Source organism: Capricornis sumatraensis, chromosome 23 (assembly GCF_032405125.1).
Source record: "Capricornis sumatraensis isolate serow.1 chromosome 23, serow.2, whole genome shotgun sequence".
Lineage (NCBI taxonomy): Eukaryota > Metazoa > Chordata > Mammalia > Artiodactyla > Bovidae > Capricornis > Capricornis sumatraensis.
The window spans coordinates 46475472-46502217 of NC_091091.1; the positions used below are offsets into that span (position 1 = coordinate 46475472).

The 26746-nt window shown below is 46.4% G+C and overlaps 1 protein-coding gene across 2 annotated transcripts in view; it reads left to right on the plus strand.

Moving 5' to 3' along the window:
- DOCK1 (dedicator of cytokinesis 1) overlaps positions 1 to 26746 on the plus strand; it is a 564920-nt gene that overhangs the window by 128964 nt on the left and 409210 nt on the right. For both annotated transcript variants that reach the window (XM_068961248.1, XM_068961249.1), the window contains exon 23: positions 811 to 919. In XM_068961248.1, the coding sequence (XP_068817349.1) occupies positions 811 to 919 (109 nt within the window). The remainder of the gene's footprint in view (positions 1 to 810; positions 920 to 26746) is intronic.

Sequence of the window (26746 nt, forward strand, 5' to 3'; positions counted from 1 at the left end):
TTTTAATTAGGCAGAAAGCTAGTCTTTATTAATAAAACATCTGCGTTGCAGCATTTTAAAATGCAAATGTGTTGGTTTTTAGTAACACGGCAGCTTGAAGTATCTGCTAATAAATTATTTATAGATGAAACTTATTTACAATTAGCAACATGTATTTGCATGCATGGAACCAATGTACAACTTCTTTATTATCCATTTATTGAATATGTTCTACCTTTTGAATGTTTTCCCAGAACCACGAATTCTATGATGAAAGAATATCATTCAGTGATAATATATAGTATCACTACTCTGAGACCAAGTCATTTTTTGCATTTATTCTTACAGTGTTAGTTTTGAATGATTCTGAAATCATGGTAGACTTGTCTTTGTAATAGTCTCTTATGTGACATTATGGGTTTAAGAAACACGGGCAGGATATACGCTGAAATGTTAATAATGAGATCTCTGCGGGGCAACATTAAAGCTGGATTTCTCCCTTCTTCCTTCCTCTCTCTTCTCCTTCCCCTTTCTCTCCTTCCCTCCCTTTTTATTACATTTCTCTGGTTTTCAGACTTGTAGAATGTAGACAAGACAATAAATAGAGCGACTGAAGATCAGCTTCTTCAGCACGGAGGCAGACCTTCCTAGCTGAGTGGTCCAGATCATACCCTCACTGCCAGGTCCTCTCCCGTGTCCCGTGGACGCTGAGGACGTTCTGTCATGTTCTAACTTGCCAGCCAAGTGGCACCTTTAGCGTCTGTGGACGCGGGAGCAGAAAGCGGTCCTGTGCCGTGTGCCTGCCCCACAGATCCGTGTGTTCCTTTGCAGGCTCTATGAGAACAAAGGAGAGGCCGATTTCGTGGAGTCCCTGGTGCAGCTCTTCCGGTCCATCAGCGAGATGATGAGCAGCGTGTCGGACCAGACCGTCCGGGTGAAGGTAGGCCCTCGGGTGCTGCAGCGGCGACCGTGTGCGGGCTGCTCTTAGACGCGGGGCTCCCCGCGGACCCAGGAAAGCAGGGACTACGCGCCTACGAAACCTGGACTTCCCAGGAGTGGCTTTGCCATGACCGTAATTGTGGTGCCTGTAGTGGGATTCTCTTTGTTTTCTCTGTAGCTGCTCTTAAATTTTGCTACCATTACTTTTTTTTTTTTCTTTCTTTAATTAAATTTGATTATTTAAAATTTGGCTGCGCCGCTTAGCATGTGGGATCTTAGTTCCCCAACCAGGAATCGAATGCATGCCTCCTGCAGGTGAAGTGTGGCATCTTAACCGCTGGCCGGCCAGGGAAGTCCCTTCCATGCTCTTTGTCTCTCTGTGGGAGAGGGTCTCAGTGTCCTCACGGAAGGGTGGGGAGGTGGATGGGAACAATGTTTTTGTCTGATGGCAGGGCATCTCAGTATCTGAGCGGGAGTGGGAGGCTGAAGCTCTAGGTGCCCCAGGCATCTGCCAGACCTCAGTCGAAGCTGTGCCCGTAGTGATACATCTTCGTCCTCCAGCAAGTCGGGATCCAGCCTTCCTGTTGCCCTGCTCTTCTCAGCACCTCATTATCTGTTCTTGCCCTGTGGTCCTTTGGGATAAAGATACCTTTATCCCAAAGGTGGGGTCTGGGTGGTCTTCAGGATACACTAGGGGTGGAGGTGCCAGGGGGCAAGGCATGGGGGGAAGCCCACAGATCAACCCAGAGCCCCCAAACTCCCTAGCATCCCCCTTTCTGGAAATTTCCATGTGGCTGACTTACTGCAGAAGAAGCCGTGTAGTCTGCATGTGTCGCCCACGCTGATTCCTTCTGAGGACAAGACTCTTGCAAATGATTAACTCATAGCTTTCATTCCACTGCCCCCTGTAGCCTGCTGTGTTCTCACGTTCCTCTTTGAATGTTCTTTTAATGTGTCATTTCAGAAAGCATCTTTATGGCTATTGTCTTAAAACTGTTGTGGGAAAGTGATTTCCCAGCTTTTAAGTCTTGAGCAAAGATGTCCGTGTGCTCAGGTGTGTGTCATGTTGCTGTGACCAGGGGAACCAGTGTCACTCAGTGTGAAGAGTCCTTTCATCTCAGAGGTGACGCTGCTGTCTGGAGGAGCTGTGGTCCCTTAGCATCCTTTCTGTCGTGATGTAGAGCTGGTGGTCCGCAGAGAAAGCTGCGTCGTGCCTATTTTCAAGGTGTGGCTTAATTATTTTGGCAACTTACTGCCTGAAAGTGAAAGTCGCTCAGTTGCCTCTGACTTTTTGGCGACCCATGGACAGTAGCCTGCCAGGCTCCTCTGTCCATGGAATTCTCCAGGCAGGAATACTGGCGTGGTTTGCTATTCCCTTCTTCACAGAATCTTCCTAACCCAGGGATTAAACCCACCTTGTGGACCGATTCTTTACCATCTGAGCCACCAGGGAAGTCCAGCTTATTGCCTAAAGCGGCCTTATTGTTCTGAGGTTAAAATTAACAGTGTGTTTGGTACATTTACTCCTAAATCCTGTGGCATTTCGGAAAAAACAGAGGCTGGGAGTCTAAGAATAGATACAAATGACAGGAAGTTTTGAGCCCAGAAATTCTTTTAGATTTCTAAATATACTGTTAGATTATTAACTTTGATTGGGCTTGACTTGTGTCTGCCCACCTCCCTGGATGTCAAGACATTTAGAAACTGTAGACTTGGAAGTCCTTCCTTTGGTGGGTGTTTTATTATAAGACACGGTGAGTCCGGTGACGTTTGGGCGTCGATGCAAACCTCACATCTGCAAGACGGATGACTGAGTGCTGTGTGAACTGTTGCCACCCTTCTGCTAATTTTGAATTTTGTTCTTTCACAATAGGTGCTTTCTCAGCTTCTCAGAGTTAAGAATTCCCATCATGGGATCCTGTTTTTCTGTAGTTTTTAACTTTCTAAGTTTTGCTCTGTGGAAATGGAAATACAATTGTGAGTCATCTCATGTAGAGGAATTATGAAGAAAGCCTTTCTTGGGGGTTAAACTTTGTTTCCCAGGGTGGCCCTGGTTGGCTCTTTTGATCTAGGAGGTGATCAGCAGGCGCCTATTTGTGAGTCAGGAGGTCAGCGTGGTCCATGCCTTCCTGGTGTCGTTCAGGGTGACTTGATGTGACCGCTCTGAGCTCCCTGCTGTCACCTTCTCAGAACTGAAGCCACCACTTCAGTTAGGAGTGAGTCAGGCGGTCAGCGTGGTCCATGCCTTCCTGGTGTCGTTCAGGGTGACTTGATGTGACCGCTCTGAGCTCCCTGCTGTCACCTTCTCAGAACTGAAGCCACCACTTCAGTTAGGAGTGAGTCAGGCAGTCAGCGTGGTCCATGCCTTCCTGGTGTCGTTCAGGGTGACTTGATGTGACTGCTCTGAGCTCCCTGCTGTCACCTTCTCAGAACTGAAGCCACCACTTCAGTTAGGAGTGAGTCAGGCGGTCAGCGTGGTCCATGCCTTCCTGGTGTCGTTCAGGGTGACTTGATGTGACTGCTCTGAGCTCCCTGCTGTCACCTTCTCAGAACTGAAGCCACCACTTCAGTTAGGAGTGAGTCAGGCGGTCAGCGTGGTCCATGCCTTCCTGGTGTCATTCAGGGTGACTTGATGTGACCGCTCTGAGCTCCCTGCTGTCACCTTCTCAGAAATGAAGCCACCACTTCAGTTAGGAGTGAGTCAGGCGGTCAGCGTGGTCCATGCCTTCCTGGTGTCGTTCAGGGTGACTTGATGTGACTGCTCTGAGCTCCCTGCTGTCACCTTCTCAGAACTGAAGCCACCACTTCAGTTAGGAGTGAGTCAGGCGGTCAGCGTGGTCCATGCCTTCCTGGTGTCGTTCAGGGTGACTTGATGTGACTGCTCTGAGCTCCCTGCTGTCACCTTCTCAGAACTGAAGCCACCACTTCAGTTAGGAGTGAGTCAGGCGGTCAGCGTGGTCCATGCCTTCCTGGTGTCATTCAGGGTGACTTGATGTGACTGCTCTGAGCTCCCTGCTGTCACCTTCTCAGAACTGAAGCCACCACTTCAGTTAGGAGTGAGTCAGGCGGTCAGCGTGGTCCATGCCTTCCTGGTGTCGTTCAGGGTGACTTGATGTGCCCGCTCTGAGCTCCCTGCTGTCACCTGCTCAGGACTGAAGCCACCGGTTCAGTTAGGAGTGAGTCAGGCGGTCAGCGTGGTCCATGCCTTCCTCGTGTCATTCAGGGTGACTTGATGTGACCGCTCTGAGCTCCTTGCTGTTACCTGCTCAGCACTGAAGCCAGCACTTCAGTTAGGAGTGAGTCAGGCGGTCAGCGTGGTCCATGCCTTCCTGGTGTCGTTCAGGGTGACTTGATGTGCCCGCTCTGAGCTCCCTGCTGCCACCTGCTCAGCACTGAAGCCAGCACTGACGCCCACCTTCTGGATTCAGGTTAGCATTTTACATCTCAGTAAATGGAGAGGCGAGAGAAGATTCAGATAGTAATTAACTTCAGGAAACACATGGAATCCGCATGGAAGTTTCAACATACATTTAGTCTAGAACCTTCTGTCTGCACATCAGACGGCCCCTTTCACCTGCCCACAGCCGTCCCCAGACATTCTCAGCCGGCGCTTTGGGGAGCCCTCTTGGCCGTCACGCTTCCCCGTGAGCCGACCCTTGGACCTGTGGCCAGTGTCTTCGCTTCTGTTCTCTGCTCCACCCCCACGTGGCCACTGTCTGCCTCTCCTCCAGGTATGCCCCAGGGGCCCTTGACCTGCGGCCTCTCCAAGCCAGACGTGGTCATCCCCTTCCATTGCCGTCTCTTCCTTTGCTCGCCACGACCATGGCCACGCTCGGCCAGGGGCTCTGGATGACGTTACGGCAGCCCCCCTCTCTCTCTATGCCCTCAGTGCTGTGCCTGACCATCTCGTTCCCTGACTGTATTTCAGCATTTCCCCAAACTCACATCCAGCGATGGCCTTTTTCTCAGGAAGTTGTGATGTTCTCCAGCTGCCTGGAGAAATGGGTCAGCTTCCAGTTTCTGCTTCACAGTCAATGCAGTCAACTTTCCTAGCCTTTGGTTCTTAGAAACACAAGTAGAGCATCCCTCTGGATGCCCAGAAGCCTCTGGAAGGATGGATTCCAATAGTGGCTAGAAAGAAGCATGAACTCTTAACGACCGGAACAGCCGCAGCTGATGTTCACTCATCACTTGCTACTCTGAGTGCTTTCTTATCTTTAGCATCTTGTGTGATCCTTAAGAGTAACCCTGTTCCACAGGTACAGTCATGGATTTTAGATGAAGACACCTAGTTGTTAATGAACTTGCCCAAGGTCATGGGACTGGGTGTAGGGATGATGGAGGCCCAGATTGCCTGGTTCCAGAGCCACATTCTGTTCCCCTAGAGAGTGTCCCTGGGCACCAGTGATCCCATGGATCAGAAACAGGACCCATGGCCGATCATCCACATCGACAGATAGCAAGTCTGGATCAGATCGTCTAGGGCTGTAAAGCCATCAGCTTCACTCCCCATGGAGCGTCTCACTGAAATGGATGTGTCCTGTGGTTTTTTTGGGGGGGAGGTGTAAATCAACTGAAAAGCTTTGACGCTGTGCCCCAGACGTTGGGTTTGTCCGAAGGAGGATAAGGGCAGTGCAGTGGGGCTGGTCCTGAGGCTTCCTGAGGTTGGGGTCTCAGTGATGGCCCCCCGACCCATGTTTACTCCAGGGGCTTCTGTGTCTTTACCACGCATGGATCTCAGTGCTAGATTTGGGGCGTTTGGGGTGTAGCCATCAGAATTAATACAAGCACTGACATTTTAACTCCAGTCCACAAATCTTACAGCTCTGTGGGATTTTCCTAGAAAAGACTACCCTGCAAACTGGGCAAAGTCTGCCCAGAGGATTCTAGAACCTTCTATCAAGGGCGACAGTGACCCTCATCCACAATAGAAAATGCATTGCTGTGTGTGTGGTGTGTGTGTGAAGCTGGAAAGTCTTTCATGAAGCAGTGCTTACCCCTTATCCCATGTGATGTATTCTGGCATTTTCTATTCTATTCTGGTATTCTTTAGTCTATTCTGAACTAATGTATTTCACTAAAAAAAATTGCTGCTTGACAGGCACTAAATTTACTTCCTAAAGAGCAAGTGTATCTCAACCCACATTTGAAAAACACTGTTCTTTACCATCCTTTCTATTCCTTTCTCCGTCTCTCCTGTTTGGTTTAGTGTGAAATATTATTAGTTTTCTGTGTGTCTTCCATCGTCAAGAAAAGGCACAGGTTCCTGGTTGGTGCTCGGTGAATTTCCTGCCCAGCATGTAGTCTGGACTGGGGCGAGGATGGATTGAATTTGTGGCCCCTGAGCTGAGCTGGGCACAAAGACACGTGAGACTTTGCTGTCCTTCTAGGGGGTTGTTCCTGGGGCGCCAGCTTCCTCGTCTCTTGCCTTTCTCACTACTGGTGGTCCCACGTCTGCCTGGCCTTCTCTAGAAGGAAGTGTGTTGGAAATAAGCTGTACTGTCATAGTAGTAAATGTAGTTGTGGGATGATCTTTGCCCTCCAATAGATATGGTTTTCATTTCCTTGAAAATTAATATCTGGACTTGAAGTACACATAATTGTCTTCTATCTAAACTTTTTTCCTTATGAAGAGTTTTGGCTGCTTTATGTCCATTTCTAAGGTAGCATCTGGGGTTCATGACTGCTTCTCGCAAACTTGTAAGCTTCAAATACGTTTGCCCTCTTGAAAACCTCTCTGAATGTCTTAGATCTTGATTGTGCTTGCTCGGTTGTGTCTGACTCTTTGTGACCCCATGGACTATAGCCTGCCAGGCTCTTCTGTCCATGGGATTCTCCAAGCAAGAATACTGGAGTGGGTTGACATTTCCTCCTCCAGGGGATCTTCCAGACCCAGGGATTGAACCCATGTTTCTTGAGTCTCCTGTGTTGGCAGACGGGCTCTTTACCACTAGAGCCATCTGGGAAGTCCAGGAATGATGACAAACAGTACGATTTCCTTGCAGATGAGAAACTCACATTTCACAGGTAACTGCTGACCTGTTCGGCGCCTCTGCTCTAGTAATAGCAGCTCCCCCTTGGCCCCTATTTCCCGAACCCCTCTGTCTTCCACTTCATGTGCTGAATTCAAGATTTCTATAAGGATGTGAAGTCTTACCAGTTCCCCTAAACAAATCAGGGATTTGTTGTGTCCTTGAGCTCAGTATAAATGTAAAATGTGATCTTGTTAGAAAAGTGGAAAATGCCAAAAAGTCAATTAATAAAAATAAGACTCACTTGTCTTCTCACCGCCCATAAATTATAGTGTTAGCATGTGCTTCTTTCTGATTGTGGGCTTTTCCGCCTTACTTAGCATCATCATATGTCTATGATGATGTATGAGATTACATATATGCTGTGTGTGTTCAGATGTTTACATACACATGTGAATGTTTATATATACATACTTTTACAACTTGCCTTTTATTCACATACATTTACATATATCCTTTAGTATTTTTGAAGAACATCTATTCATTCATTGATTTAATTGGAGGATAATTGCTTTACAATGTTGTGTAAGTTTCTGTTGCACAGCAACATGAAGCAGCCTTAAATATACACATCTCCGCTCCCTCTGGGAGCCTCCCCATCCTCCTCCTCTGGGTCATCTTAGAGCGTGGAGCTGAGCTTCCTGTGCGATACTGCAGCTACCCACTAGCTGTCTGTTTTACACGTGGTCACGTATATATGCCAATTTGCTACTCTCTCAATTTGTCCCATCTTCCCCTTCCCCCACTGTGCCCGCCATGAAGGACATCTTTTTTAAGGTTCTATTGCTTCATGGTTGTGCCATAGATTATTTTACCAGTTTTCTGCTATAGTTGGGCACTTAGATTGCTTCTAGCTTCCCTCTCCATGAACAGTGCCTCGGTAACCTCCCTGGCAGGCCCTTTCTCTATGGCAAAGAGCTTGTTCTGTCTGGTTAGCTGGCCCCATCCAGGTTTCCAAATGCTCTGAGGGTCTGTGAGGTCGGGAGCAGAGGTGTCAGAACTCGCTGCCCACCTGGTGAATCTGCGCCCTTCCCTCCTGGGCTGTGGTGTTCCCATGTGATTGCCTGCCCTTTGCGCTAGAACCCAGGTTCTGTCTGGGATTCCACTCGTCCCCTGCTTCGTGGAACTGAGGACTGGACTGCAGTGTTGGGTGCCCCGGGAGCTATTTGATCCTAGGGAGTCACCTGCCTACATAACCTTGGTGTCTCTGCAGGATTGGTGGCTGAATCAGGTAAGGAGATGAGAGCTCTTCTGAGTCCAGTTCCTTTAGCTCAGATGATTCTGGACCCCAAGGAAGCCAGCCAGTGAGACATGGGAACCATCATAGTTGTTGTTGTTTAGTCACTAAGCTGTGTCCAACTCTTTGTGACCCCATGGACTGCAGGATGCCAGGCTTCCCTGTCCTTCACTAGCTCCTAGAGTTTGCTCAGATTCATGTTCATTGAGTCAGTGATGCTATCTAACCATCTTATCTTCTCCATCCCCTTCTCCTTTTGCCTTCAGTCTTTCCCAGCATCAGAGTCTTTTCTGATGAGTCAGCTCTTCACATCAGGTGGCCAAAGTATTGGAGCTTCAGCTTCAGCATCAGTCCTTCTAATGAATATTCAGGGTTGACTTCTTTTAGGATTGACTGGTTTGATCTCCTTGCAGTCCAAGGGACTCTCAGGAGTCTTCTCCAGCACCACAATTCGAAAGGATCAATTCTTTGGTGCTTAGCCTTCTGTATGGTCCAGCTCTCACATCTGTACATGATTACTGGAAAGACCATAGCTTTTAATATATGGGCCTTTGTTGGCAAAGTGATGTCTCTGCTTTTTAATACACTGTCTAGGTTTGTATAGCTCTCCTTCCAAGGGGCAACCATCAGAGATAAGGATGTATTCTAAATACATGAGGAGCTTCAGAGCCATGCTGACCCTGGACTGAGCCATAGCTGTCTGGACCCCAGAGGGGCTAGAGCTTCTCAGCTCCCAGTGTCTGTACACACATCACCTGGAGGGCTTGTGAAAGTGCAGATTCCCTCTTAGTCGTTCCCGGGAGGCTGCTGGTCTTGATTCCTGGCCAGTTTTTGAGGTGGGCGTGGCCAGGACTCATGTGCTAGGACCATCCTGGCTGCCCTGGAGTGGAGGGTGGGGAGTGGGAGTCTGGGCAGGTGCTGATGCTCCCCTGCAGGCTGTCTTCACCTGTGTACTAGCTGCCCGATGTTCTAGACTGTTCTGATTTCACAAGTTTTCCATGTATACAGATGGTAAGACACAAGTGAAGTCATGGCTCACATCAAAAAAGCAGCAGCAGCAGCAAGAAGAAATAAAGGGAAGAGAATATTCTAGGGCATTTGCTTGGTAAACCTGTGGCTCAGAATGCTTTCAGCTGTTCATTTCCATGCTGCTTTCCAGGCTGTGGTTTCTTGACTCCTCAGAGTTCCAGAGTCTGGCTAAGTGATCTGAACTCACCCGACACGGGGGCTTCCAGCTCCCTCCAATTTATAATTTGGAAAGCATGTCCAGTGTTGGATTTCTGGAATCTCCTTCCTGGCCAGAGTTCCTGGTGGGGAGTTCCACAGTCTTCTTGGCTACTGTCCTAGGAGACTTGAGAGGCCACCCACGTGGGCAGACTTTGTCTGGAGCTGTCTGGATGGAGACAGTTTTTCCTAGCCGTCTGCCTCCCCATCCCCATTTGAAGTGGGTAAGACTTTGCAGCAGTAGTGGAAATGCAGCCTTAGAGGGAAGCAAGATGATTTCTGCTCTCCACTCTCTTTCAGCAGACCAACAGAGAGTTTTTAGACTTACAACCCAGATAAGATTCATTTTACCCCCTTTTATCATCATTTCATGATCTCCTTTTAGTGTTGACTTTCTACCCAAGTTATGGTACACATGCGTGAGAGTTTTTGTATCAGTTGTTACAACCTAGATAAAGTTTGCTTTACTCCATTTTTGTCATTGTATCACGAGCATTTTTCCATATTAATGAGTAGTTATAATCATAATGGCTCTATACCAGTTCAGAACAGATACCTGAATTGATGTGCATTTGTTTGCTTAATCAAATGATTTTTCATCATCCTAATTTTTCCATTGTTGAATACTGTGATTTTTGCTTTTAGCATTTTAAGCCTGTTCAGTTCAGTCGCTCAGTCATGTCCGACTCTGTGCGACTCCATGAACTGCAGCACGCCAGGCCTCCCTGTCCATCACCAACTCCCGGAGTCCACCCAAACCCATGAGTCGGTGATGCCATCCAACCGTCTCATCCTCTGTCATCCCCTTCTCCTCTTGCCCAATCTTTCCCAGCATCAGGGTCTTTTCAAATGAGTCAGCTCTTTGCATCAGGTGGCCAGAGTATTGGAATTTCAGCTTCAGCATCAGTCCTTCCAATGAACACCCAGGACTGATCTCCTTTAGGATACACTGGTTGGATCTCCTTGCAGTCCAAGGGACTCTCAAGAGTCTTCTCCAACACCACAGTTCAAAAGCATCAATTCTTCGGTGCTCAGCTTTCTTTATAGTCCAACTTTCACATCCATACATGACCACTGGAAAAACCATAGCCTTGACTAGATGGATCTTTGTTGACAAACTAATGTCTCTGCTTTTTAATATGCTATCTAGGCTGGTCATAACTTTCCTTCCAAGGAGTAAGCATCTTTTAATTTCATGGCTGCAATCACCATCTACAGTGATTTTGGAGCCCCCCAAAATAAAGTCTAATACTGTTTCCACTGTTTCCCCATCTATTTTCCATGAAGTGATCGGACTGGATGCCATGATCTTAGTTTTCTGAATGTTGAGCTCTAAGCCAACTTTTTCACTCTCCTTTTTCACTTTCTTCAAGAGGCTCTTTAGTTCTTCTTCACTTTCTGCCATAAGGGTGGTGTCATATGCCTATGTGAGGTTATTGATATTTCTCCCAGCAATCTTGATTCCAGCTTGTGCTTCCTCCAGCCCAGCGTTTCTCATGATGTACTCTGCATATAAGTTAAATAAGCAGGGTGACAATATACAGCCTTGACACTCCTTTTCCTATTTGGAACCAGTCTGTTGTTCCATGTAGTGAACATGGAACTGTTCATGTTTAAGCCTGTAGTGAATGATTTTATTGAGAAGTAGTTGGTGGCATTGATCTTTCATTTAATTTTGTGATGAATTTCCTCCGTGTTGATTACCACATGTTCCTACCTCTGTCAGAGGAAAAGCCTTTGATTTGAGATTGCAGGATTCCAGGCCCTTCCCAGCCACCTGGCCTGTCCCCTGGATGATGCTCACTGGTGGAAACGTGCTCCTTTTTAGTTCTTGGCTTCACTGGTCAGGCCCTTGAAGTGATTGCCTTCTCCTTGCCCTTGACCTTGGCTTTCAGGGGTCTCTCCCCTAGATCCCTTCGTCCGCACTGTCTGCCTCCTGTGTGTCCCCCTGCCATTGGACCAGACACAACCCCACCCTCTGCTCCTTCCACCATTGCATTCAGGGTTTATTCTGTGCTCTGTGAAAATTAGCGGGTCTCATGGATGGCTTTATGTGTAGTACATTTCGTTTATTTACTCATTTGTTTCAAAAATTCATTTACTCATATGTTCATTCTATGTGCCAAGCACTGGACACACAGCATATATGACACAGATGTGGGCTGTGTCATGATGATTACATTTAAGTCAGTGAGACAGATGTAAGTTAAATCACCCTGCCCATACGTGTGTAGTTGTATGATTTTAAGCACAGGATAGACATGAATCTCTAATTTGAGATTGTCATGAGTCCTTTTGAGGGAAGTAAGGGATAGGATGACAAGGTGTATCAGGGGATGAGAAGAGTTGTTTGGGGTGGGAGGTTGTTTCAAGGAAGGTTTGACTTCCCTGTGGCTCAGGTGGTAAAGCGTCTGCCTACAATGCAGGAGACCCGGGTTCAATCCCTGGGTTGGGAAGATCTCCTGGAGAAGGAAATGGCAACCCCCTCCAGTATTCTTGCCTGGAAAATCCCATGGACGGAGGAGCCTGGTACGACTATAGTCCATGGGGTTGCAAAGAGCTGGACACAACTGAGCGACTTCACTTTCTTTTCAGGAGTGAAGGAAGCACTAGGTGGGGGAGCATGTTCTGGGCAGAAGAGCAGCCTGGAAGGCCTTTTCCGCTTTTAAGGACTGGCCATACGATTAGCAGTTGTGGGTGGACAGACGGGTCGTGAGGCTGGGTGGTATGTTGGGAGAGCGTAGAGCAGCGGGACAGCGTGTGAGGGCAGAGCCCTGTGGTCCCTCTCTGGATCCATGGACACCAGAGGAGAGGTCATGCTCAGGCCTGACTTGGCTTCTCAGAGGGCCATTTGGCTGCTGTCTACAGAAGGGATGGGGGTAGCAGTGATAAGGTGAGAGGCTGACATCAGGTCTGGGTGATCTGTCCTACATGGGCCTGGACTACAGTGAGGTCCTCAGCACTGTTGACACCCAGGGCCCATCCTTCTTGGCTGTGGGGCTGTCTTGCACACCAGAGATGTTTAGCAGAATCTCTGGCCTCTACACACTATATGCAGTTCCTCGAACCACAACCAGAGATGTGTCCGGACATTGCTAAGTGTCTCCTGGGGTTGAGGGTGGGGGCAAAATGGCCTGTGGCTGAAACATTGGGTTCCTGGATTGGTGACGAGTGTTGAGAGGGAGGTTGAGACTTGCTGGTGTCATTTACAGACTGTGGTGGTGGCTCTGATGTGGGAGGTGAGAAAAAGTGGGGGAGGTGTCATCTCCTCCCGAATCTTTAGCTTAAGCTACTGTGTGATGGAGGGACAGGGCTTTCTTGGTGGTGCAGCGGTCAAGAATCTGCCTGCTGATGCAGGAGATGCAGGTTCGATACCCAGGTCGGGAAGATCCCCTGTAGGAGTAAATGGCCACCCACTCCAGTATTCTTGCCTGGGGAATCCCATGGACAGAGGAGCCTGGCGGACCGTAGTCCGTGAGGTCTTGAAGAGTTGGACACGACTGAGCATGCAGGCATGATGGAGAGACATCTTAAGAAACGGGGAAGATTCTACAATATGTAGACATTGAGGGTGGGCTTCTCCTGAGACCCTGCTTAAAAGTCATCTCTTTCTGAGAGCTGCTGTGTTAGTAACTTTGCCTGACTCCATCGTGGGAAACGGGTTCCTGGGCAGCTTTCGTGTGCTGGTAACTTATTTGCATGCTTTTGTGTGGGTATCCCCCTGCCATTTCTAACTGCACGACCATCGTTTAGGACTGGCCTCTCATTTTCTGGTTCTCTTTAGGCAGAGTCCAGTTTCCACCCCTTGTCTCCTATCTCCTTAGTGGTGCTGCTGGCTGGGTGGCTGGAGGTGCTTATGTAGATAGAGGGCCTGTTGCTGGTAGATGCTTGGTTCCGTTCAGTTCAGTCGCTCAGTCGTGTCCGACTCTTCGTGACCCCATGGACCACAGCACGCCAGACCTCCCTGTCCATCACCAACTTCCAGAGTTTACCCAGACTCATGTCCTTTGGGGTGGTGATGCCATCCAACCATCTCATCCTCTGTCATCCCCTTCTCTTCCTGCCTTCAATCTTTCCCAGCTTCAAGGTCTTTTCAAATGAGTCCGTTCTTTGCATCAGGTGGCCAAAAGGAAAGTACCAAATCCAGACTCCCTTAGGCTTTGGGGAGAGCTTATCTGATGCTTCTGTTCAGGTGGATTAGGGACCAGGAGATAATGCTAATCCCTTCCATTTGGGGAGCACTCTCCCTCATCAGAACCTTTCCATGTGTGTCGTTGCTTATGATGCTCCCAGCGCCGCCATGTTGCCCAATCAAAGTGATAACGAAAAGGCATCAGAAAGGGAGGCGAGAAAACATGATCATGTGAAGTCACTGCGTTTTAAAAGCAGAGTCATTGACGGAAACATTAAGAGCCCAGGTCCACTGACTCTTCTCTGGGATCTTCACATTGCTGCTGTCCCATGGGGCTTCTGAGATTTTTGTTCTAGGAAAAATGAGGGAGTTTTAAAGAGAGTCTAAAGCAGCCTGACCCATCTAAACCTAAGTCTCCCACTAAACTGAAGACACAGGGTCTGCTGTGTACCTTGCTTGTGGACTGTTTTTTACACTTGAGTGTGTTTGTAGGTTCTTACTGAGTTTCTGTGGATGGTAGCCCCTTTTAATTGCAAATAACATAAACCTCAAACAAGAGCTAAATAAATGGCAAGATATTCCAGTTCTTGGGTAAGAAGACTGAATATTGTTAAGGTGTTGGGTCTTTCCAGCTTGATGTGTAGACTCCATGTCATCCCAGGTCAAAAATTTCAGCAAGTTACTGTGTCGCTGTTGACAAGTTGATTCTAAAGGGACACCAGAAGCAGAAGACCCAGAACATTCCACTTTGTACGGAAGGAGAACATCAGAGGACTGACACTCTGTGACTTCAGGTCTTACGGGAAAGCTACAGTAGTCTAAATGTATAAACTCAATTCATACTCACTTCAGAAAGAAGGACAGTAACTGATTCATGTTGTTGGGGAGGTCAAGGCTTTGGTTGTGACTCTGCCCAGGGAGGGGCTGAAAGACACCCTCACTTTTGGAGACTTCCTTGGTGGTTCAGTGGTTGTCTCCATGCTTCCACTGCACAGGGTGTGAGTTCCATCTCTGGTCAGGGAACTAAGATTCCACATGCCATGTAGAGTGCCTCCGTGCCGCCTCCCACCACTCAGAAGAAAAGAAATCCTTGCTCTTGGCTCAGTGGCTTCCCAGGTGGTTCAGTGGTATAAAATCGACCTGCCCATGAAGGAGACACAGGTTTGATCCCTGCATAGAAAGATCCCCTGGAGTAAGAAATGGCAACCCACTCCAGTATTCTTGCCTGGGAAATCCCATGGACAGAGGAGTCTGGCGGGCTATAGTTCATGGGGTCGCAAAAGAGTCAGACACAGCTTAGCTACTGAGCACGCATGCACACGGGCTCAGTACTCTCTTCTATCTATTTGAGGGAAGAATGGCCACCACTAGTCTGAGGCTTGTATTTTTTCTTACTATTTATAATCCTAGAGGACCCAGATTGTCTAGCTTTTCAAGGCTAAAATTATCTTCAGAAAGACCCCCTCTTTAACCTTCCTCCTGTAAAAGAGGGACCATCCCTGAAAGGAAAACACTCAAGGAGGTTGAAAGAGAAGTAGAGGCTTCCTGCTGCAAAGAGTGGAGAGAGAGGGATAAAGCAGCCAGCAGGGGGGTTGACCTGACATTGGTGAGTGTAGCTGAAGCCAATGCTAATTTGTGACTTGGTGAAATGGTTTCTGTAGCTATTCTCCAGACCTGTCTACCGGGCTGATGGAAAGGGTACTTAAAGCTTTCATTTAGGTTTGGCGTTCCAACCTGCATGCCAAGTAGCCCAAGCTGAGACCTGAGAGGAGACTAGCCCTTAAATATGCCCAGGAAGAATTTTACTGAGAAACGAGTTGGCTAGTGCTAGAGCATTAGAAAGTATGAAAAAATAAATTCATAATTGAGCTTAAAAGATCATCAGCTCCATTATATCAAATAATTTCAAAGTTTCATTAAAGCCATTTTTCAGAACTTTATGATGGAATAAATTACTTTCATGTGTGTATGGATGAAATCTTGGACTAGGTGTTGAATTTTAAAAGCGCTCAAGTAGTTAACATTGGGATGTAGTTTATATGGGAGCTGGGGAGTGGGAAGTTCATAGCTGTGGCTGGGGAATCCTATGGACTGAGGAGCCTGGTGGGCTATGCTCCATAGGGTCACAAAGAGTCGGAAACGACTGAAGCAACTTAGCATGCATGCAAAGTCACATCTGAATTTTTTCAGGGGATCAGCCCTGGGATTTCTTTGGAGGGAATGATGCTGAAGCTGAAACTCCAGTACTTTGGCCACCTCATGCAAAGAGTTGACTCATTGTAAAAGACTCTGATGCTGGGAGGGATTGGGGGCAGGAGGAGGAGGGGACGACAGAGGATGAGATGGCTGGATGGCATCACTGACTCAATGGATGTGAGTCTGAGTGAACTCCGGGAGTTGGTTATAGACAGGGAGGCCTGGCGTGCTGCGATTCATGGGGTCGAAAGAGTCGGACACGACTGAGCGACTGAACTGAACTGAATTGAACTGAGAGTTGTCTTGTGGAAAAGGGAATGGCAACCCCCTCTAGTATTCTTGCCTGGAGAATCCCATGGACAGTGGAGCCTGGCAGGCAACAGTTCATGGGGTCGGTCACAAGAGTCAGACATGACTTAGCGACTAAACCATAACCAGAGTTGTCCTGGGTGGAAGGGTCAGTCTTTGATTTCCCCTTCTTCAGCCCATGGCTTTTCTGCGATATCCCCAAATCAGTTTATAAATTACACTGTAAACTTTAGAATCCTGTGCCAGGCAGAACAATTTTGATGAGAAGCTGAGCAGTATTATTCTCTATGAACTGTGAATGTGACAGTTTTATAATTCAAGGAGAATTATTTTTCCCTTGGGAAATCCTACACATCCAATATGGTACATAGAATTAGGGGTGCGGTAAAGGAAAGAAAAGGCTATAAAAGGCATATCTTATTAAAATAAAGCAGGTTTCATTCTTGCCTGTGTAACCTTTAGATACAGTGATTGATTCTTAGTTAGACTTGCTAATTTTTTTTGAAGCATAAATTGTCTTCTCTCCAATGTGATTAAGGAAGAGCAGCACTTCTCATCATCTGATTAAATAAAATATAACTAAAGTGCAATTAATTTTTGAGAATGAGATTTTCATAGAATTCTGGGAAATACACATTGTGTCATTACACATTTTATAGGGTCACCACTCAAGATTAAGTACAGAGGTGCCATGACTGAGAAATTAGGTGACCGCCAAGTCCTTTCATTATTTTTCTTTTAAATGATTCATTTTAAGTAAAAAAAGAAAAAAAAACTGTTCTTGCTGCTATTTGTCAGGCGGATCATCTGGTTGGTTCCTGGTGGGTCATGACTCTTGTGATGTGTTCCCATCAATGCGTCCTTCGGGGGAGCAGCATTGTGGCTCCATCCCCCTTGACAGTCACTTTGCTGATTTATGTGGTCTACCAGTTGGCCCCTTCTTTTTCCTGCCATATGTTTTTGGGACATGAAGACAAACCACTGGTTCAGCAGAGTTCCACGTTACAAGATTTATTTACTGCAGTTTCCCCTTTGGGTGTGTCTTGGATATGTGTCAGGTACTTACCCCTTCTCGTTTCCCCTGTCCCTACAATTTCCTCTACAATCAGAGGTACCCCCAGGGTAGCAGCTGTGTTGCAGTGATCTGGGGTGGGAGCTGAGTGTTTTTTTTACATCATTGTTAAAACTTTGCCTAGCACACAATCTTGAATCAACAGAAACTATAAGACTATTTTTAAACGAAAATTTCATTTCTTTATTTTGATTGCTTCTCAAGGACAGGTAACAACAAAAGAGTAAAGTCCTCTAAAATAATATGCATAAATCTACTGCTGTGAGATCACTCACTGTGAGCCCCTTGGTCATGATCTTGTCTGAATTCTCTCTGTTTCTATAAGGATTATGCCTGTGATTTCTGATAAGCCCGTGATAAATACCTGGCCAGTGCCGTTCCCTGCTTGGTTTCCTCACACAGTATGTTTGAACTTCTTTTCACAGAGTAGGTGATACCATCCTGTTGACAGAGAGACTTGCTGGTTGGACCAAACCAGTATCCAACGAGATGCTGACAAATTTAGAACTACTGAGATTTCCCTGGTTGTCCATTGGTTAAGACTCTGCCTTCTAATGCAGGGGGTGCAAGTTCGATTCCTGGTCGAGCAGCTAAGATCCCATATGCCTTGGTACCAGAAAAGACCAAAGCATAAAATGACAGAAGCGATTCTGTAACAATTCCATAAAGACCTTAAAAGTCGTTCATGTCAAAAAATAATCTTAAAAAAAAAAAGGAATTAATTGATGTTACATTACACCAAAAAGCTCAACCAAAATAGTCAGCAGTGATCATTAAGGAAAAGCAAAGAACCGGAAAGCAGGGGTCTTGGGGTAAATCTCAACAGGGATCTTGGAATTTAAGGCCTAAGGCAGTGTCCCTGCTGCTGGTGTGGGGAGGGTGTGCAGGTGTGTTTCTAGGCTCTGCAGCAGCCCTGGTTTTCCCTAATGACCTCCAGGTCCCTGAGGCCCTTCCATTTCCCCTGGCCCTCTTGGTCCTGGGGATGCCTCTGGTGCCTGCTCCACCTGGGCCCTGTCTCTCCAGATGGGCCCCGGCCCCGCCCACTGCTCCCAGCCCCACCCACTGTCCCTTGGCCACGCCCACTGCAACCCAGCCCCACTCCTGCCCTCAACCCTGCCCACTGCTCCCAGCCCCATCCACTGACCCTCAACCCTGCCCACTGCCCCATAGCTGGCTTCCTCATCTTCCTGCTGGTCCAGCTGCTTTCTTTGTTCTTCTTGGGGGCATTCCAGGTTGCGATTGCTCCTGCTTGTTTCTCTGTTGGCACAGAACTTCTTCAAAGACTCCAGTACTTTCCTCTCTGCCTTCTTGCCTGGAGTCTTAGCGCATTTGGAGTTGGATAGGTACCTGTAGCCTGTGTGTCCACAGTATGGATGGACCTGGTGCCTCTGTTAGGAGTGGACAGGAGGATTAATCTTGGGGAAGAAAGTGTTTCGGTAACTTAAACACCTGTGTGGTGTTTGCCTGCTGTTTATTAAGTTCTTAGTGAGAAAACAACCGTGAGTGGTTCTCTTTAGATGTGATCTTCATGATATTACTGTCAGATTTAGTATTTTAATATACATGTGCTTTTGACATGAATGCAAAGATGGTGTGGATTTGATCGCTTGACTTTATATTGTTGTCGTTGTTCAGTTCCCTCAGTCTTGTCTGACTCTTTGAGACCCCATGGACTGCAGCATGCCAGGCTTCCCTTCAGTATCTCCTGGAGCTTGCTCAGACTCATGTCCATTGAGTCAGTGATGCCATCCAACTATCTTATCCTCTGTCATCCCTTTCTCTTCCTGCCTTCAATCTTTCACAGCATCAGGGTCTTTTCTAATGAATTGGCTCTTCGCATCAGGTAGCTAAAGTATCAGAGCTTCAGCTTCAGCATTAGTCCTTCCAATTAATATTCAGGATTGACTTCCTTTATGATTGACTGGTTGGATCTCCTTGCAGTCCACGGGACTCTCAAGAGCCTTCTCCAACACCACAGTTCAAAAGCATTGATTCTTTGGCGCTCAGTCTTCTTTACGGTCCAACTCTCACATCCATAGCTGACTACTGGAAAAACCATAGCTTTGACTAGACAAAGCTTTGTCAGCAAAGTAATAGTCTCTGCTTTTTAATATGCTGTCTAGATTGGTCATAGTTTTTCTTCCAAAGAGCAAGGATCTTTTAATTTCCTGACTGTACTCACCATCCACAGTGATTTTGGAGCCCAAGAAAATAAATTCTGTCACTCTTTCCATTGTTTCCCCATCTATTTGCCATGACGTGATGAGAACAGATGCCACTATCTCAGTTTTTTGAATGTTGAGTTTTAAGTCAGCTGTCTCAGTCTTCTCTTTCACTTTCATCAAGAGGTTCTTCTATTCCTCTTCGCTTTCTGCCATAAGGGTGGTGTCCTCTGCATATCTGAGGTTATTGATATTGGTAGTTTATTAAATGCTCATTTGGTGCCAGCTGTGGATTTGTACTGGTCCAAGGCCATGAGGAATATACGCAAAAGGGTGTAGCTTGCTGTCTGCAGTTTAAGAAAGTAGCTCATGTGTACATGTGAGCTCAGTCATGTCTGACTCTTTGCAACCCCATGGACTATAGCCTTCCAGGCTGCTCTGTCCGTGAGATTCTCCAGGCAAGAATACTAGAGTGGGTTGCCATTTCCCTCTCCAAGGGATCTTCCTGTCCCAGGGATCAATCCTTCATCTCTCGCATCTCCTCCATTGGCAGATGGGTTCTTTACTAGCTGAGTCACCAGGGGAGCCCAAGGAAAGCAGGTATTTTGGTACCCCAGGATAGGTAACAGGTGAGGGGTGTGTTATTGCAGCATTGGGTATCCAGATAGGAGCCTGCCAGCCAGACAAGGACCCAGAGAAAGTGGAGGTGGCCTGAGATCACCAGATAAGGCATGATCAGAGCAGGCAGGGCTGGCTCAGAGCTCTGAGGGTTGGAAGGAGTAGAGATGGGTGAACATTCCAGAGAGGGGGCAGAGGGTGACAATGGGAGGGAGAACGAGAAGGAGGAGAAGGTGGAGATGGCAGGAATGATGGTGTTTAGGGAATACAGCATCCCAGGAGCCGAGTGCTGAGCCGCCTTGGGAGCAGGGGGTTAGGCAGCCGTGGTCCCATCCCAGGGCCTCAGAGCTTAGAAGATGAATGCATTCTTGTTCTGATAACCAGACAATTATCTCTGAGATTCTGACCTGACTCCCTTAGCACTGCCATATAGATTTATTTTTTAATCTAAAATTGCACTTTTCAAAAAGGCCAGGATTTCCCAAGGAAGCAATAGAGGTGAATAAAAAAAAAAGGAAAAGGACTTTCCCCTGCAAGGGTCTCTCAATATGAAAATTACACAAGTTCTTAGAAATTTGACCTCAGAGAATTCTTTGTGTGTTCTTTTGGTGTGTCATGGGGTACTTTGGTTTTTTTTTCATTTGTATTTTTAAGTAATATGTTTTTAATTGAAAAAAAAAAGTTTCCCTGGAATCTTGTAAGTCCCCTTTCAGAGTTTGTGACTCTCATCGAGAGCCCTACCAGGGACTGATGACCGTCTGTCCAGGGAAGCCACTGGGGTGTGTAGGCAAGACTCCTGTCTTTCACCCAGGGTGCTCCCTTCATTTGGAGAGGTTATGTCCTGTGTTTGTGACATGAGCTTCTTGATGAAGGTGAAAGAGGAGAGTGGAAAAGCTGCCTTAAAACTCAACATTCAAAAAATGAAGACCATGGCATCTGGTCCCATCACTTCATGGCAAATAGATGGGGGAATAATGGCAACAGTGGCTCCAAAATCACTGCAGATGGTGACTGCAGCCGTGAAATTACGACACTTCTCCTTGGAAGAAAAGCTGTGACCAACCTAGACAGTGTATTAAAAAGCAGAGACATTACTTTGCCAACAAAGGTGCATCTAGTCAAAGCTATAATTTTTTCCAGTAGTCAGGATATGAGAGGTGGACCATAAAGAAGACTGAGCACTGAAGAGCTGATCTTTTGAACTGTGGTGCTGGAGAAGACTGTTGAGAGGCCCTTGAACTGCAAGGAGATCAAACCAGTCATTCCTTTGGGATTTTCTTTAGAAAATCAGTCCTGAATATTCATTGCAAGGACTGATCCTGAAGCTGAAGCTCCAATACTTTGCCCACTTGATGTGAAGAGCTGACTCATTGGAAAAGACTCTGATGCTGGACAAGATTGAGAGCAGGAGGAGAAGGTGGTGATGGAGATTGAGATGGTTGGATGGCATCACCAACTCAATGGACATGAGTATGAGCAAACTCCAGGAGATGGTGAAGGACAGGGAAGCCTGGCGTGCTGCAGTCCATGGGGTTGCGATGAGCCAGGCATAACTTAGCGACTGAACAACATCAGTGTGAAATGTATTTATAGAAAATCACGACCATTTCCCAAATGTGTCATCTTTGCTAGAGGATGTGACATGTCATGCCCTGATTGTTTTTTTTTTTTTTTTAATTTCAAAAAAACATGTCAGGACAATACAAATGAAAAACATGACATGTCCTGATTCATCATGTGATATGAAGATGTCTCTGTGCTCCATCTTCTTTGCTTCTTGGCTCCTCTCCCTGTCCAGGACCTTTGCAGCCTGTCAGCCTACCCTGCAGGCTTTTTGCTCTCCTTTTCCGCCAACAGCTTCCACACTGCCAAGCCTCTCCCATCTTGGTGGAGTGGAGAGAACACTGCATTAGGATGAGACACTATTTCACCCCCCAAATGGTGGAAGTTGTGTTATTGGGGCACGGAGATTTAGACGGTTTCTCATCTCTTAGACTACACCCACTTTCTGTGTATGAGCCATTTGTGCAGAAGAGCTTCTTCATCCTTTTATTTTCAACCTTTCTTTCTTCTTTTATTTATGTAGTTTTTCCCAGCCTGAAACCTTTGTCTTTTCTTTGGAGTATTCAATCTACTTACTTCATTTTGTTTTCGCTTGGTTTACAATCCTTTAATCAAAAGCTGAATTTTAAATTGGGTTATAATTCATATATGTTGAAATGCACAAATGTGATGTGTTCAGCTTACTCCGATTTTGAGAAATGATTGCATCATGTAACCCACACCTCCATCAAAATGAAGAGCTTTCCTGCCACCAGTTTTGTACACTGGGGGTGTTGACTGATGGTCTTGGGTGCATTTCTGTATTTCTCTCTGCAATCTGAACCTCTCAATCCCATTTGCCTCAGCAGCTCTGGTTCCTTTAAACAGAAACTTTTAAAAACCATTAAAAAAATTAAAGTGTAGTTAATTTGCGATGTCCCGCATGTTTCGGATATACAGCAGAGTGGCTCACTTACATATGTACGCATGCGTGCTAAGCCGCTTCAGTCGTGTCTGACTCTTTGCGACCCTTTGGACTGTAGCTCGCCAGGCTCCTCTGTCCATGGAATTCTCCAGGCAAGAATACTGCAGTGGGTTTCCATGCCCTCCTCCAGGGGATCTTCCCAACCCAGGGACCCAACCGATGTCTCTTAAATCTCCTGCATTGGCAGGTGGGTTCTTTACCACTAGCACTACCTGGGAAGCCCATAGATACTCTTTTACAGATTCTTTTCCATTATAGGTTGTTACAAGATTCTGAATATAGTTCCCTGTGCCGTACAGTAAATCCTTCTTGTTTATCTGTTTTATGTATAGAGGTGCGGATATGGAAATCCCAGTCTTCTAATTCCCTTTGGTAACTGTATGTTTTCTATATTGTAAATTTATTTCTCTTCATTCCTCTGAGTTTTCTTGTTCCATCTGTAAAAGAAAGGGAAAGTGTTTAGCCGGTACTCTCTTGTTCTGTCTGCATTTCCAGCCTGCGATCTTCTCTCCAGAAATGACCACCTCTTTAAATTGGACCATGAACACCAAAGCAAACTTTGCACAGGCTGAAAGGTCAAATACCATCATGAGCTTGCATTGGGGCATATTTTTTTTAAGTGTATACGGACATGGATGTTTAAAAGAAGTCAGTCGAGTGTGTAATACAATAGTCAGTCATTTAGAAGTGCTTTGTTTTTTGTATTTTAAACTAATCATAGCTCCAAAATTACTATACCAGTTGTGCAGTACTTAAAATCTTTTGCCTAGCTCATGATTTTTGACACTGTGGTACGTTCAGTGGAGCAAAGTCTCATTCACACCCCACTCATGCATAATTTGGGATAATGAAGGCAGTGCTGGGCTGCCATTCACCTCTTCTAGCAGGAAAATGAAGCTTTACCAGATGAATCCGTATTGTGAATGGGACCAGGTCCCTGATGGTGGGTGTATACCTCCCCAGAGAATAGCATTTTTTTCAGTATGGCAGTGTACATCAGTCCTCAGCTCTTCTTTCCACCTGATTTCTACCAAGGACTTTAGGAAGTGATAAACTCTGGGTCCTCCTGCAGCTCAGAAGTTGTGAGTTCTTGCCAGTATCATGCTGTCAAGAAACTGGGACATTAATTTTCTTTGAAAACTTGAAAGTGATAGCAATTTTATTTTTGGAAAAGTTGCCCTTCTTCCCTCAGACTGTCTCTTAGCCCCCTGCTTCCTGTCCTCCTTCCAGAGTTTGATTGATAGTTGGGTTTGTATTATAATTGCTAGTTAATGTCTAGCCATCCCGAGAAGTTCTTCCCTGAAACTCTGTTCCACAGATAAGAAAATGTTGCATCATCTGGAGTGTAGGGTTGGGTAATCATGGCCCTTTGGGTTATCTGGCCCAGCTGACTCTTGCATCTCACTGAGTTGAGCATGCATATTCTTGCTGGAAGGAACCCTGAGTAGGTCCTTACTATTCCACATCATTGTTCACGCAGAGTCTGTCTCTACTGGCCTGTCTTCCACGCTAGGCTGTTACAAATCTGTTTTATTTATTTTGTGTTTGAATTTGGAGTTCCCTACCCAATAATTTAATATTTTTAAAATGACACGTTGGTCTCTGATTTGTGAGCGAGGATAGAGTTAGCCAGCCTGCAATTTGCTGCTCTCCCCTTCACCCTCCTAGCATCTACTCATTAGCGCATAATTGTTTTCATAACCTCCTCTGAGTCTGGTGTGATCTTACTTTTGGCCCTCTGTGACCCCCCCCCAAGGTAGTTAAATGGGGTTTTGCTCTCTCTATGAATTAAACATGTCATCTCTATTTGAAATGTTCCTGAACCCACAGTGCTATATTTTGGCAAAGTAAATACTGTTTTCAGAGAATTTGCAATCCATCCGTTTATATTTCCTTTTATTAGGAGATATAATGATCTGATGAGGTGTGAGTAGGATGATCTGATGATGCGTGAGCCATGAGCATTGTTCACCTGGGAAGAAGTGCCTGGCTGCAGATTTGCAGTTTACATGTATGACAATCCCTGCCTGCTGATTTGCACTTGCTTGGACGCTTTTTTTGTTCATTTGAGGCTTATTGCCTTGATAGGCAGTTACTGACTTTGCACACCGCTTTCAGGGCCCCAGGGCTAAGAAAGAGTGTGTCCCTGGGAGCTCTCCCCACCATAGACCAAACCCAAGGGTCAGCGTGGGTCTTTCCTCTCTTCACTCGTCTTTTGACTGCTTCCATCTCTTTTCTGGTGCTCTCTGTGCTGGTCCATGGAGCTCGCACTGGTCGCTACCTTGTCAGGGAGAACCGCTTCAATAGCCTTGTGAACTTCCTGGCCTGAATCCAAGACTCAGAGGACACGCCTGTGTGATGGATCAGAATGTCCGTGTCCGTGTCTGCCCAGGTCTGGCGTGTAGCGAGCAGGACAGATAGAGGCTTGTGTGGGAGAATAAGAAGTGACAGCGTCTGTCTGGCAGGAGTGGAAGGAGCTGGAACGTGCCCGGGGCATCGGTCCCCTCCACCCCCGCAGTCCACTCCCGACCGGCCCTGAGCCCTTGTCATTCCTCCTCCTCCCTCGCTACCGTGTGGCTTCGCGCTGCCTGGCCTTGCTGTGCCTTTGCTTGTCTCTGAGTCCTTGCATGCAGAGTTCTCTCCCTGGGATGCGTGCACCCCTTGTCTCTCCCTGGGGACCCGACAGTCGGTCTCTGGAAGCTGGTGCTGCAGCCGCTTGCACCAGTTTGTCCTGGCCTCCTGTGCTTCCCACCAGGGTCCTCTGCAAGACTCGGCATTTTTATTAAACCTCGGCCATCAGATGTGTTGGCGATCATTGGTCGCATATCCTGCTTGTCCTGCAGATCAAGACTTCCGCTGAGCTTTGGCCTGGCACCTTACAAACATCAACTGGAGGTTAGAGAATTTCTCAGGAAGCGCACCGGCCGCTGGTGTCCACGGAGACGTGAAACACCTGGAGCTGTCGCCTTCTGCTGAGCATCCCTGCCTCCTCTGCGGCCCCTCTTTCCCTAGCGTTTCCTGTGCCTGCCTCTCACCTCTCACTGCCTTCTTTGTATTAACTCCTGACCTCACTGCTGGCACTTGACAAACCCTTTGGCTATTTACAGTAGGAATTAATGACACGATCAACACACTAACTGAACTTCATAGTGCGGAAGTGTGCTTCCTGTTGGTACTCAATAAAGCAGAGTGGAATAATTTGAATTCTTTATAAAGGATATGATTATAAATGATATCCCCATTTACTCATATAAAAGGCTAAATGGAAGTTGATTAGTGAATCCTGTTTTCCGTTTTTCCTAAGGTGATTTCTTAATCTTCCAAACAGATCCCTATGATACAGAGAAGAAAAGGAATAAGCCCATTAGAAGTTACTTAACATTTTTACGAAGCTGTTTAAAGCTTTAGAACTGAGTAATTTTTCTGTCCCTTTATTATGTTATGACATAGGAGAAAATAAAGGATAGACATCCATTCTTCTGTACTTTGTTAACCTGGTGACAGTGTTTTTAGATGTTTTTCTGATGACAATATCCAGTTACTGGCACTTGTTATAAGCAGAATGGTGACTCTTTAGATTTAACAAACATTCTCCCTCTTTTGCTATATTGCCACCAAAAAATGTCAGTATTCTTAATGAATCTAAATCTTTCCAAATCCCATTCATAGTCATCCCTGGGTATCTGCAGAGAATTAGCTCCAGAAACCCCCTCAGATATTAAAATTCTGTGGCTGCTGAAAGTTCCTTCCTTGTGTAAAATGGTGTAGTATTTGCATATAACCTAAGCAGATCTTCCTGTATAATTTAAATCATCTCTAGATTACTTGTAATGCCTAATACAATGTAAATGCTATGTAAATAGTTATAAATACAATGTAAATGAGATGTAAATAGTTGTAAATACAATGTGAATGCTCTGTCAATATTTGTAGGGGTGCAGCACATTCAGGGTTTGCTGTTTGGAGCTTTCTGTATTTGTGTGTGTGTGCTAAGTCACTTCAGTCATGTCGGACTCTTCGTGACCCCATGGACTGTAGCCTGCCCAGTCCTTCTATCCAAGGGGTTCTCCAGGCAAGAATACTGGAGTAGGTCGCCATGGGCTCCTTGCGGGGATCTCCCTTTTGGTCCTGTTGTCTGATGATTAAATAATGCTGTTCTTTTAAGCCTCCTTCATCCTCTTTGTCCTTAACTTCTTCACCCAGTTGTCTCCTGGCCATGTTGTGGGTGTTTCATCACTTATAGATGACTAATTCTTCCTTGGCGTGTGAATGTTACACGTTGCAGCTAGGAAGATAATGTGTAAAGCCACCTTTCAAAT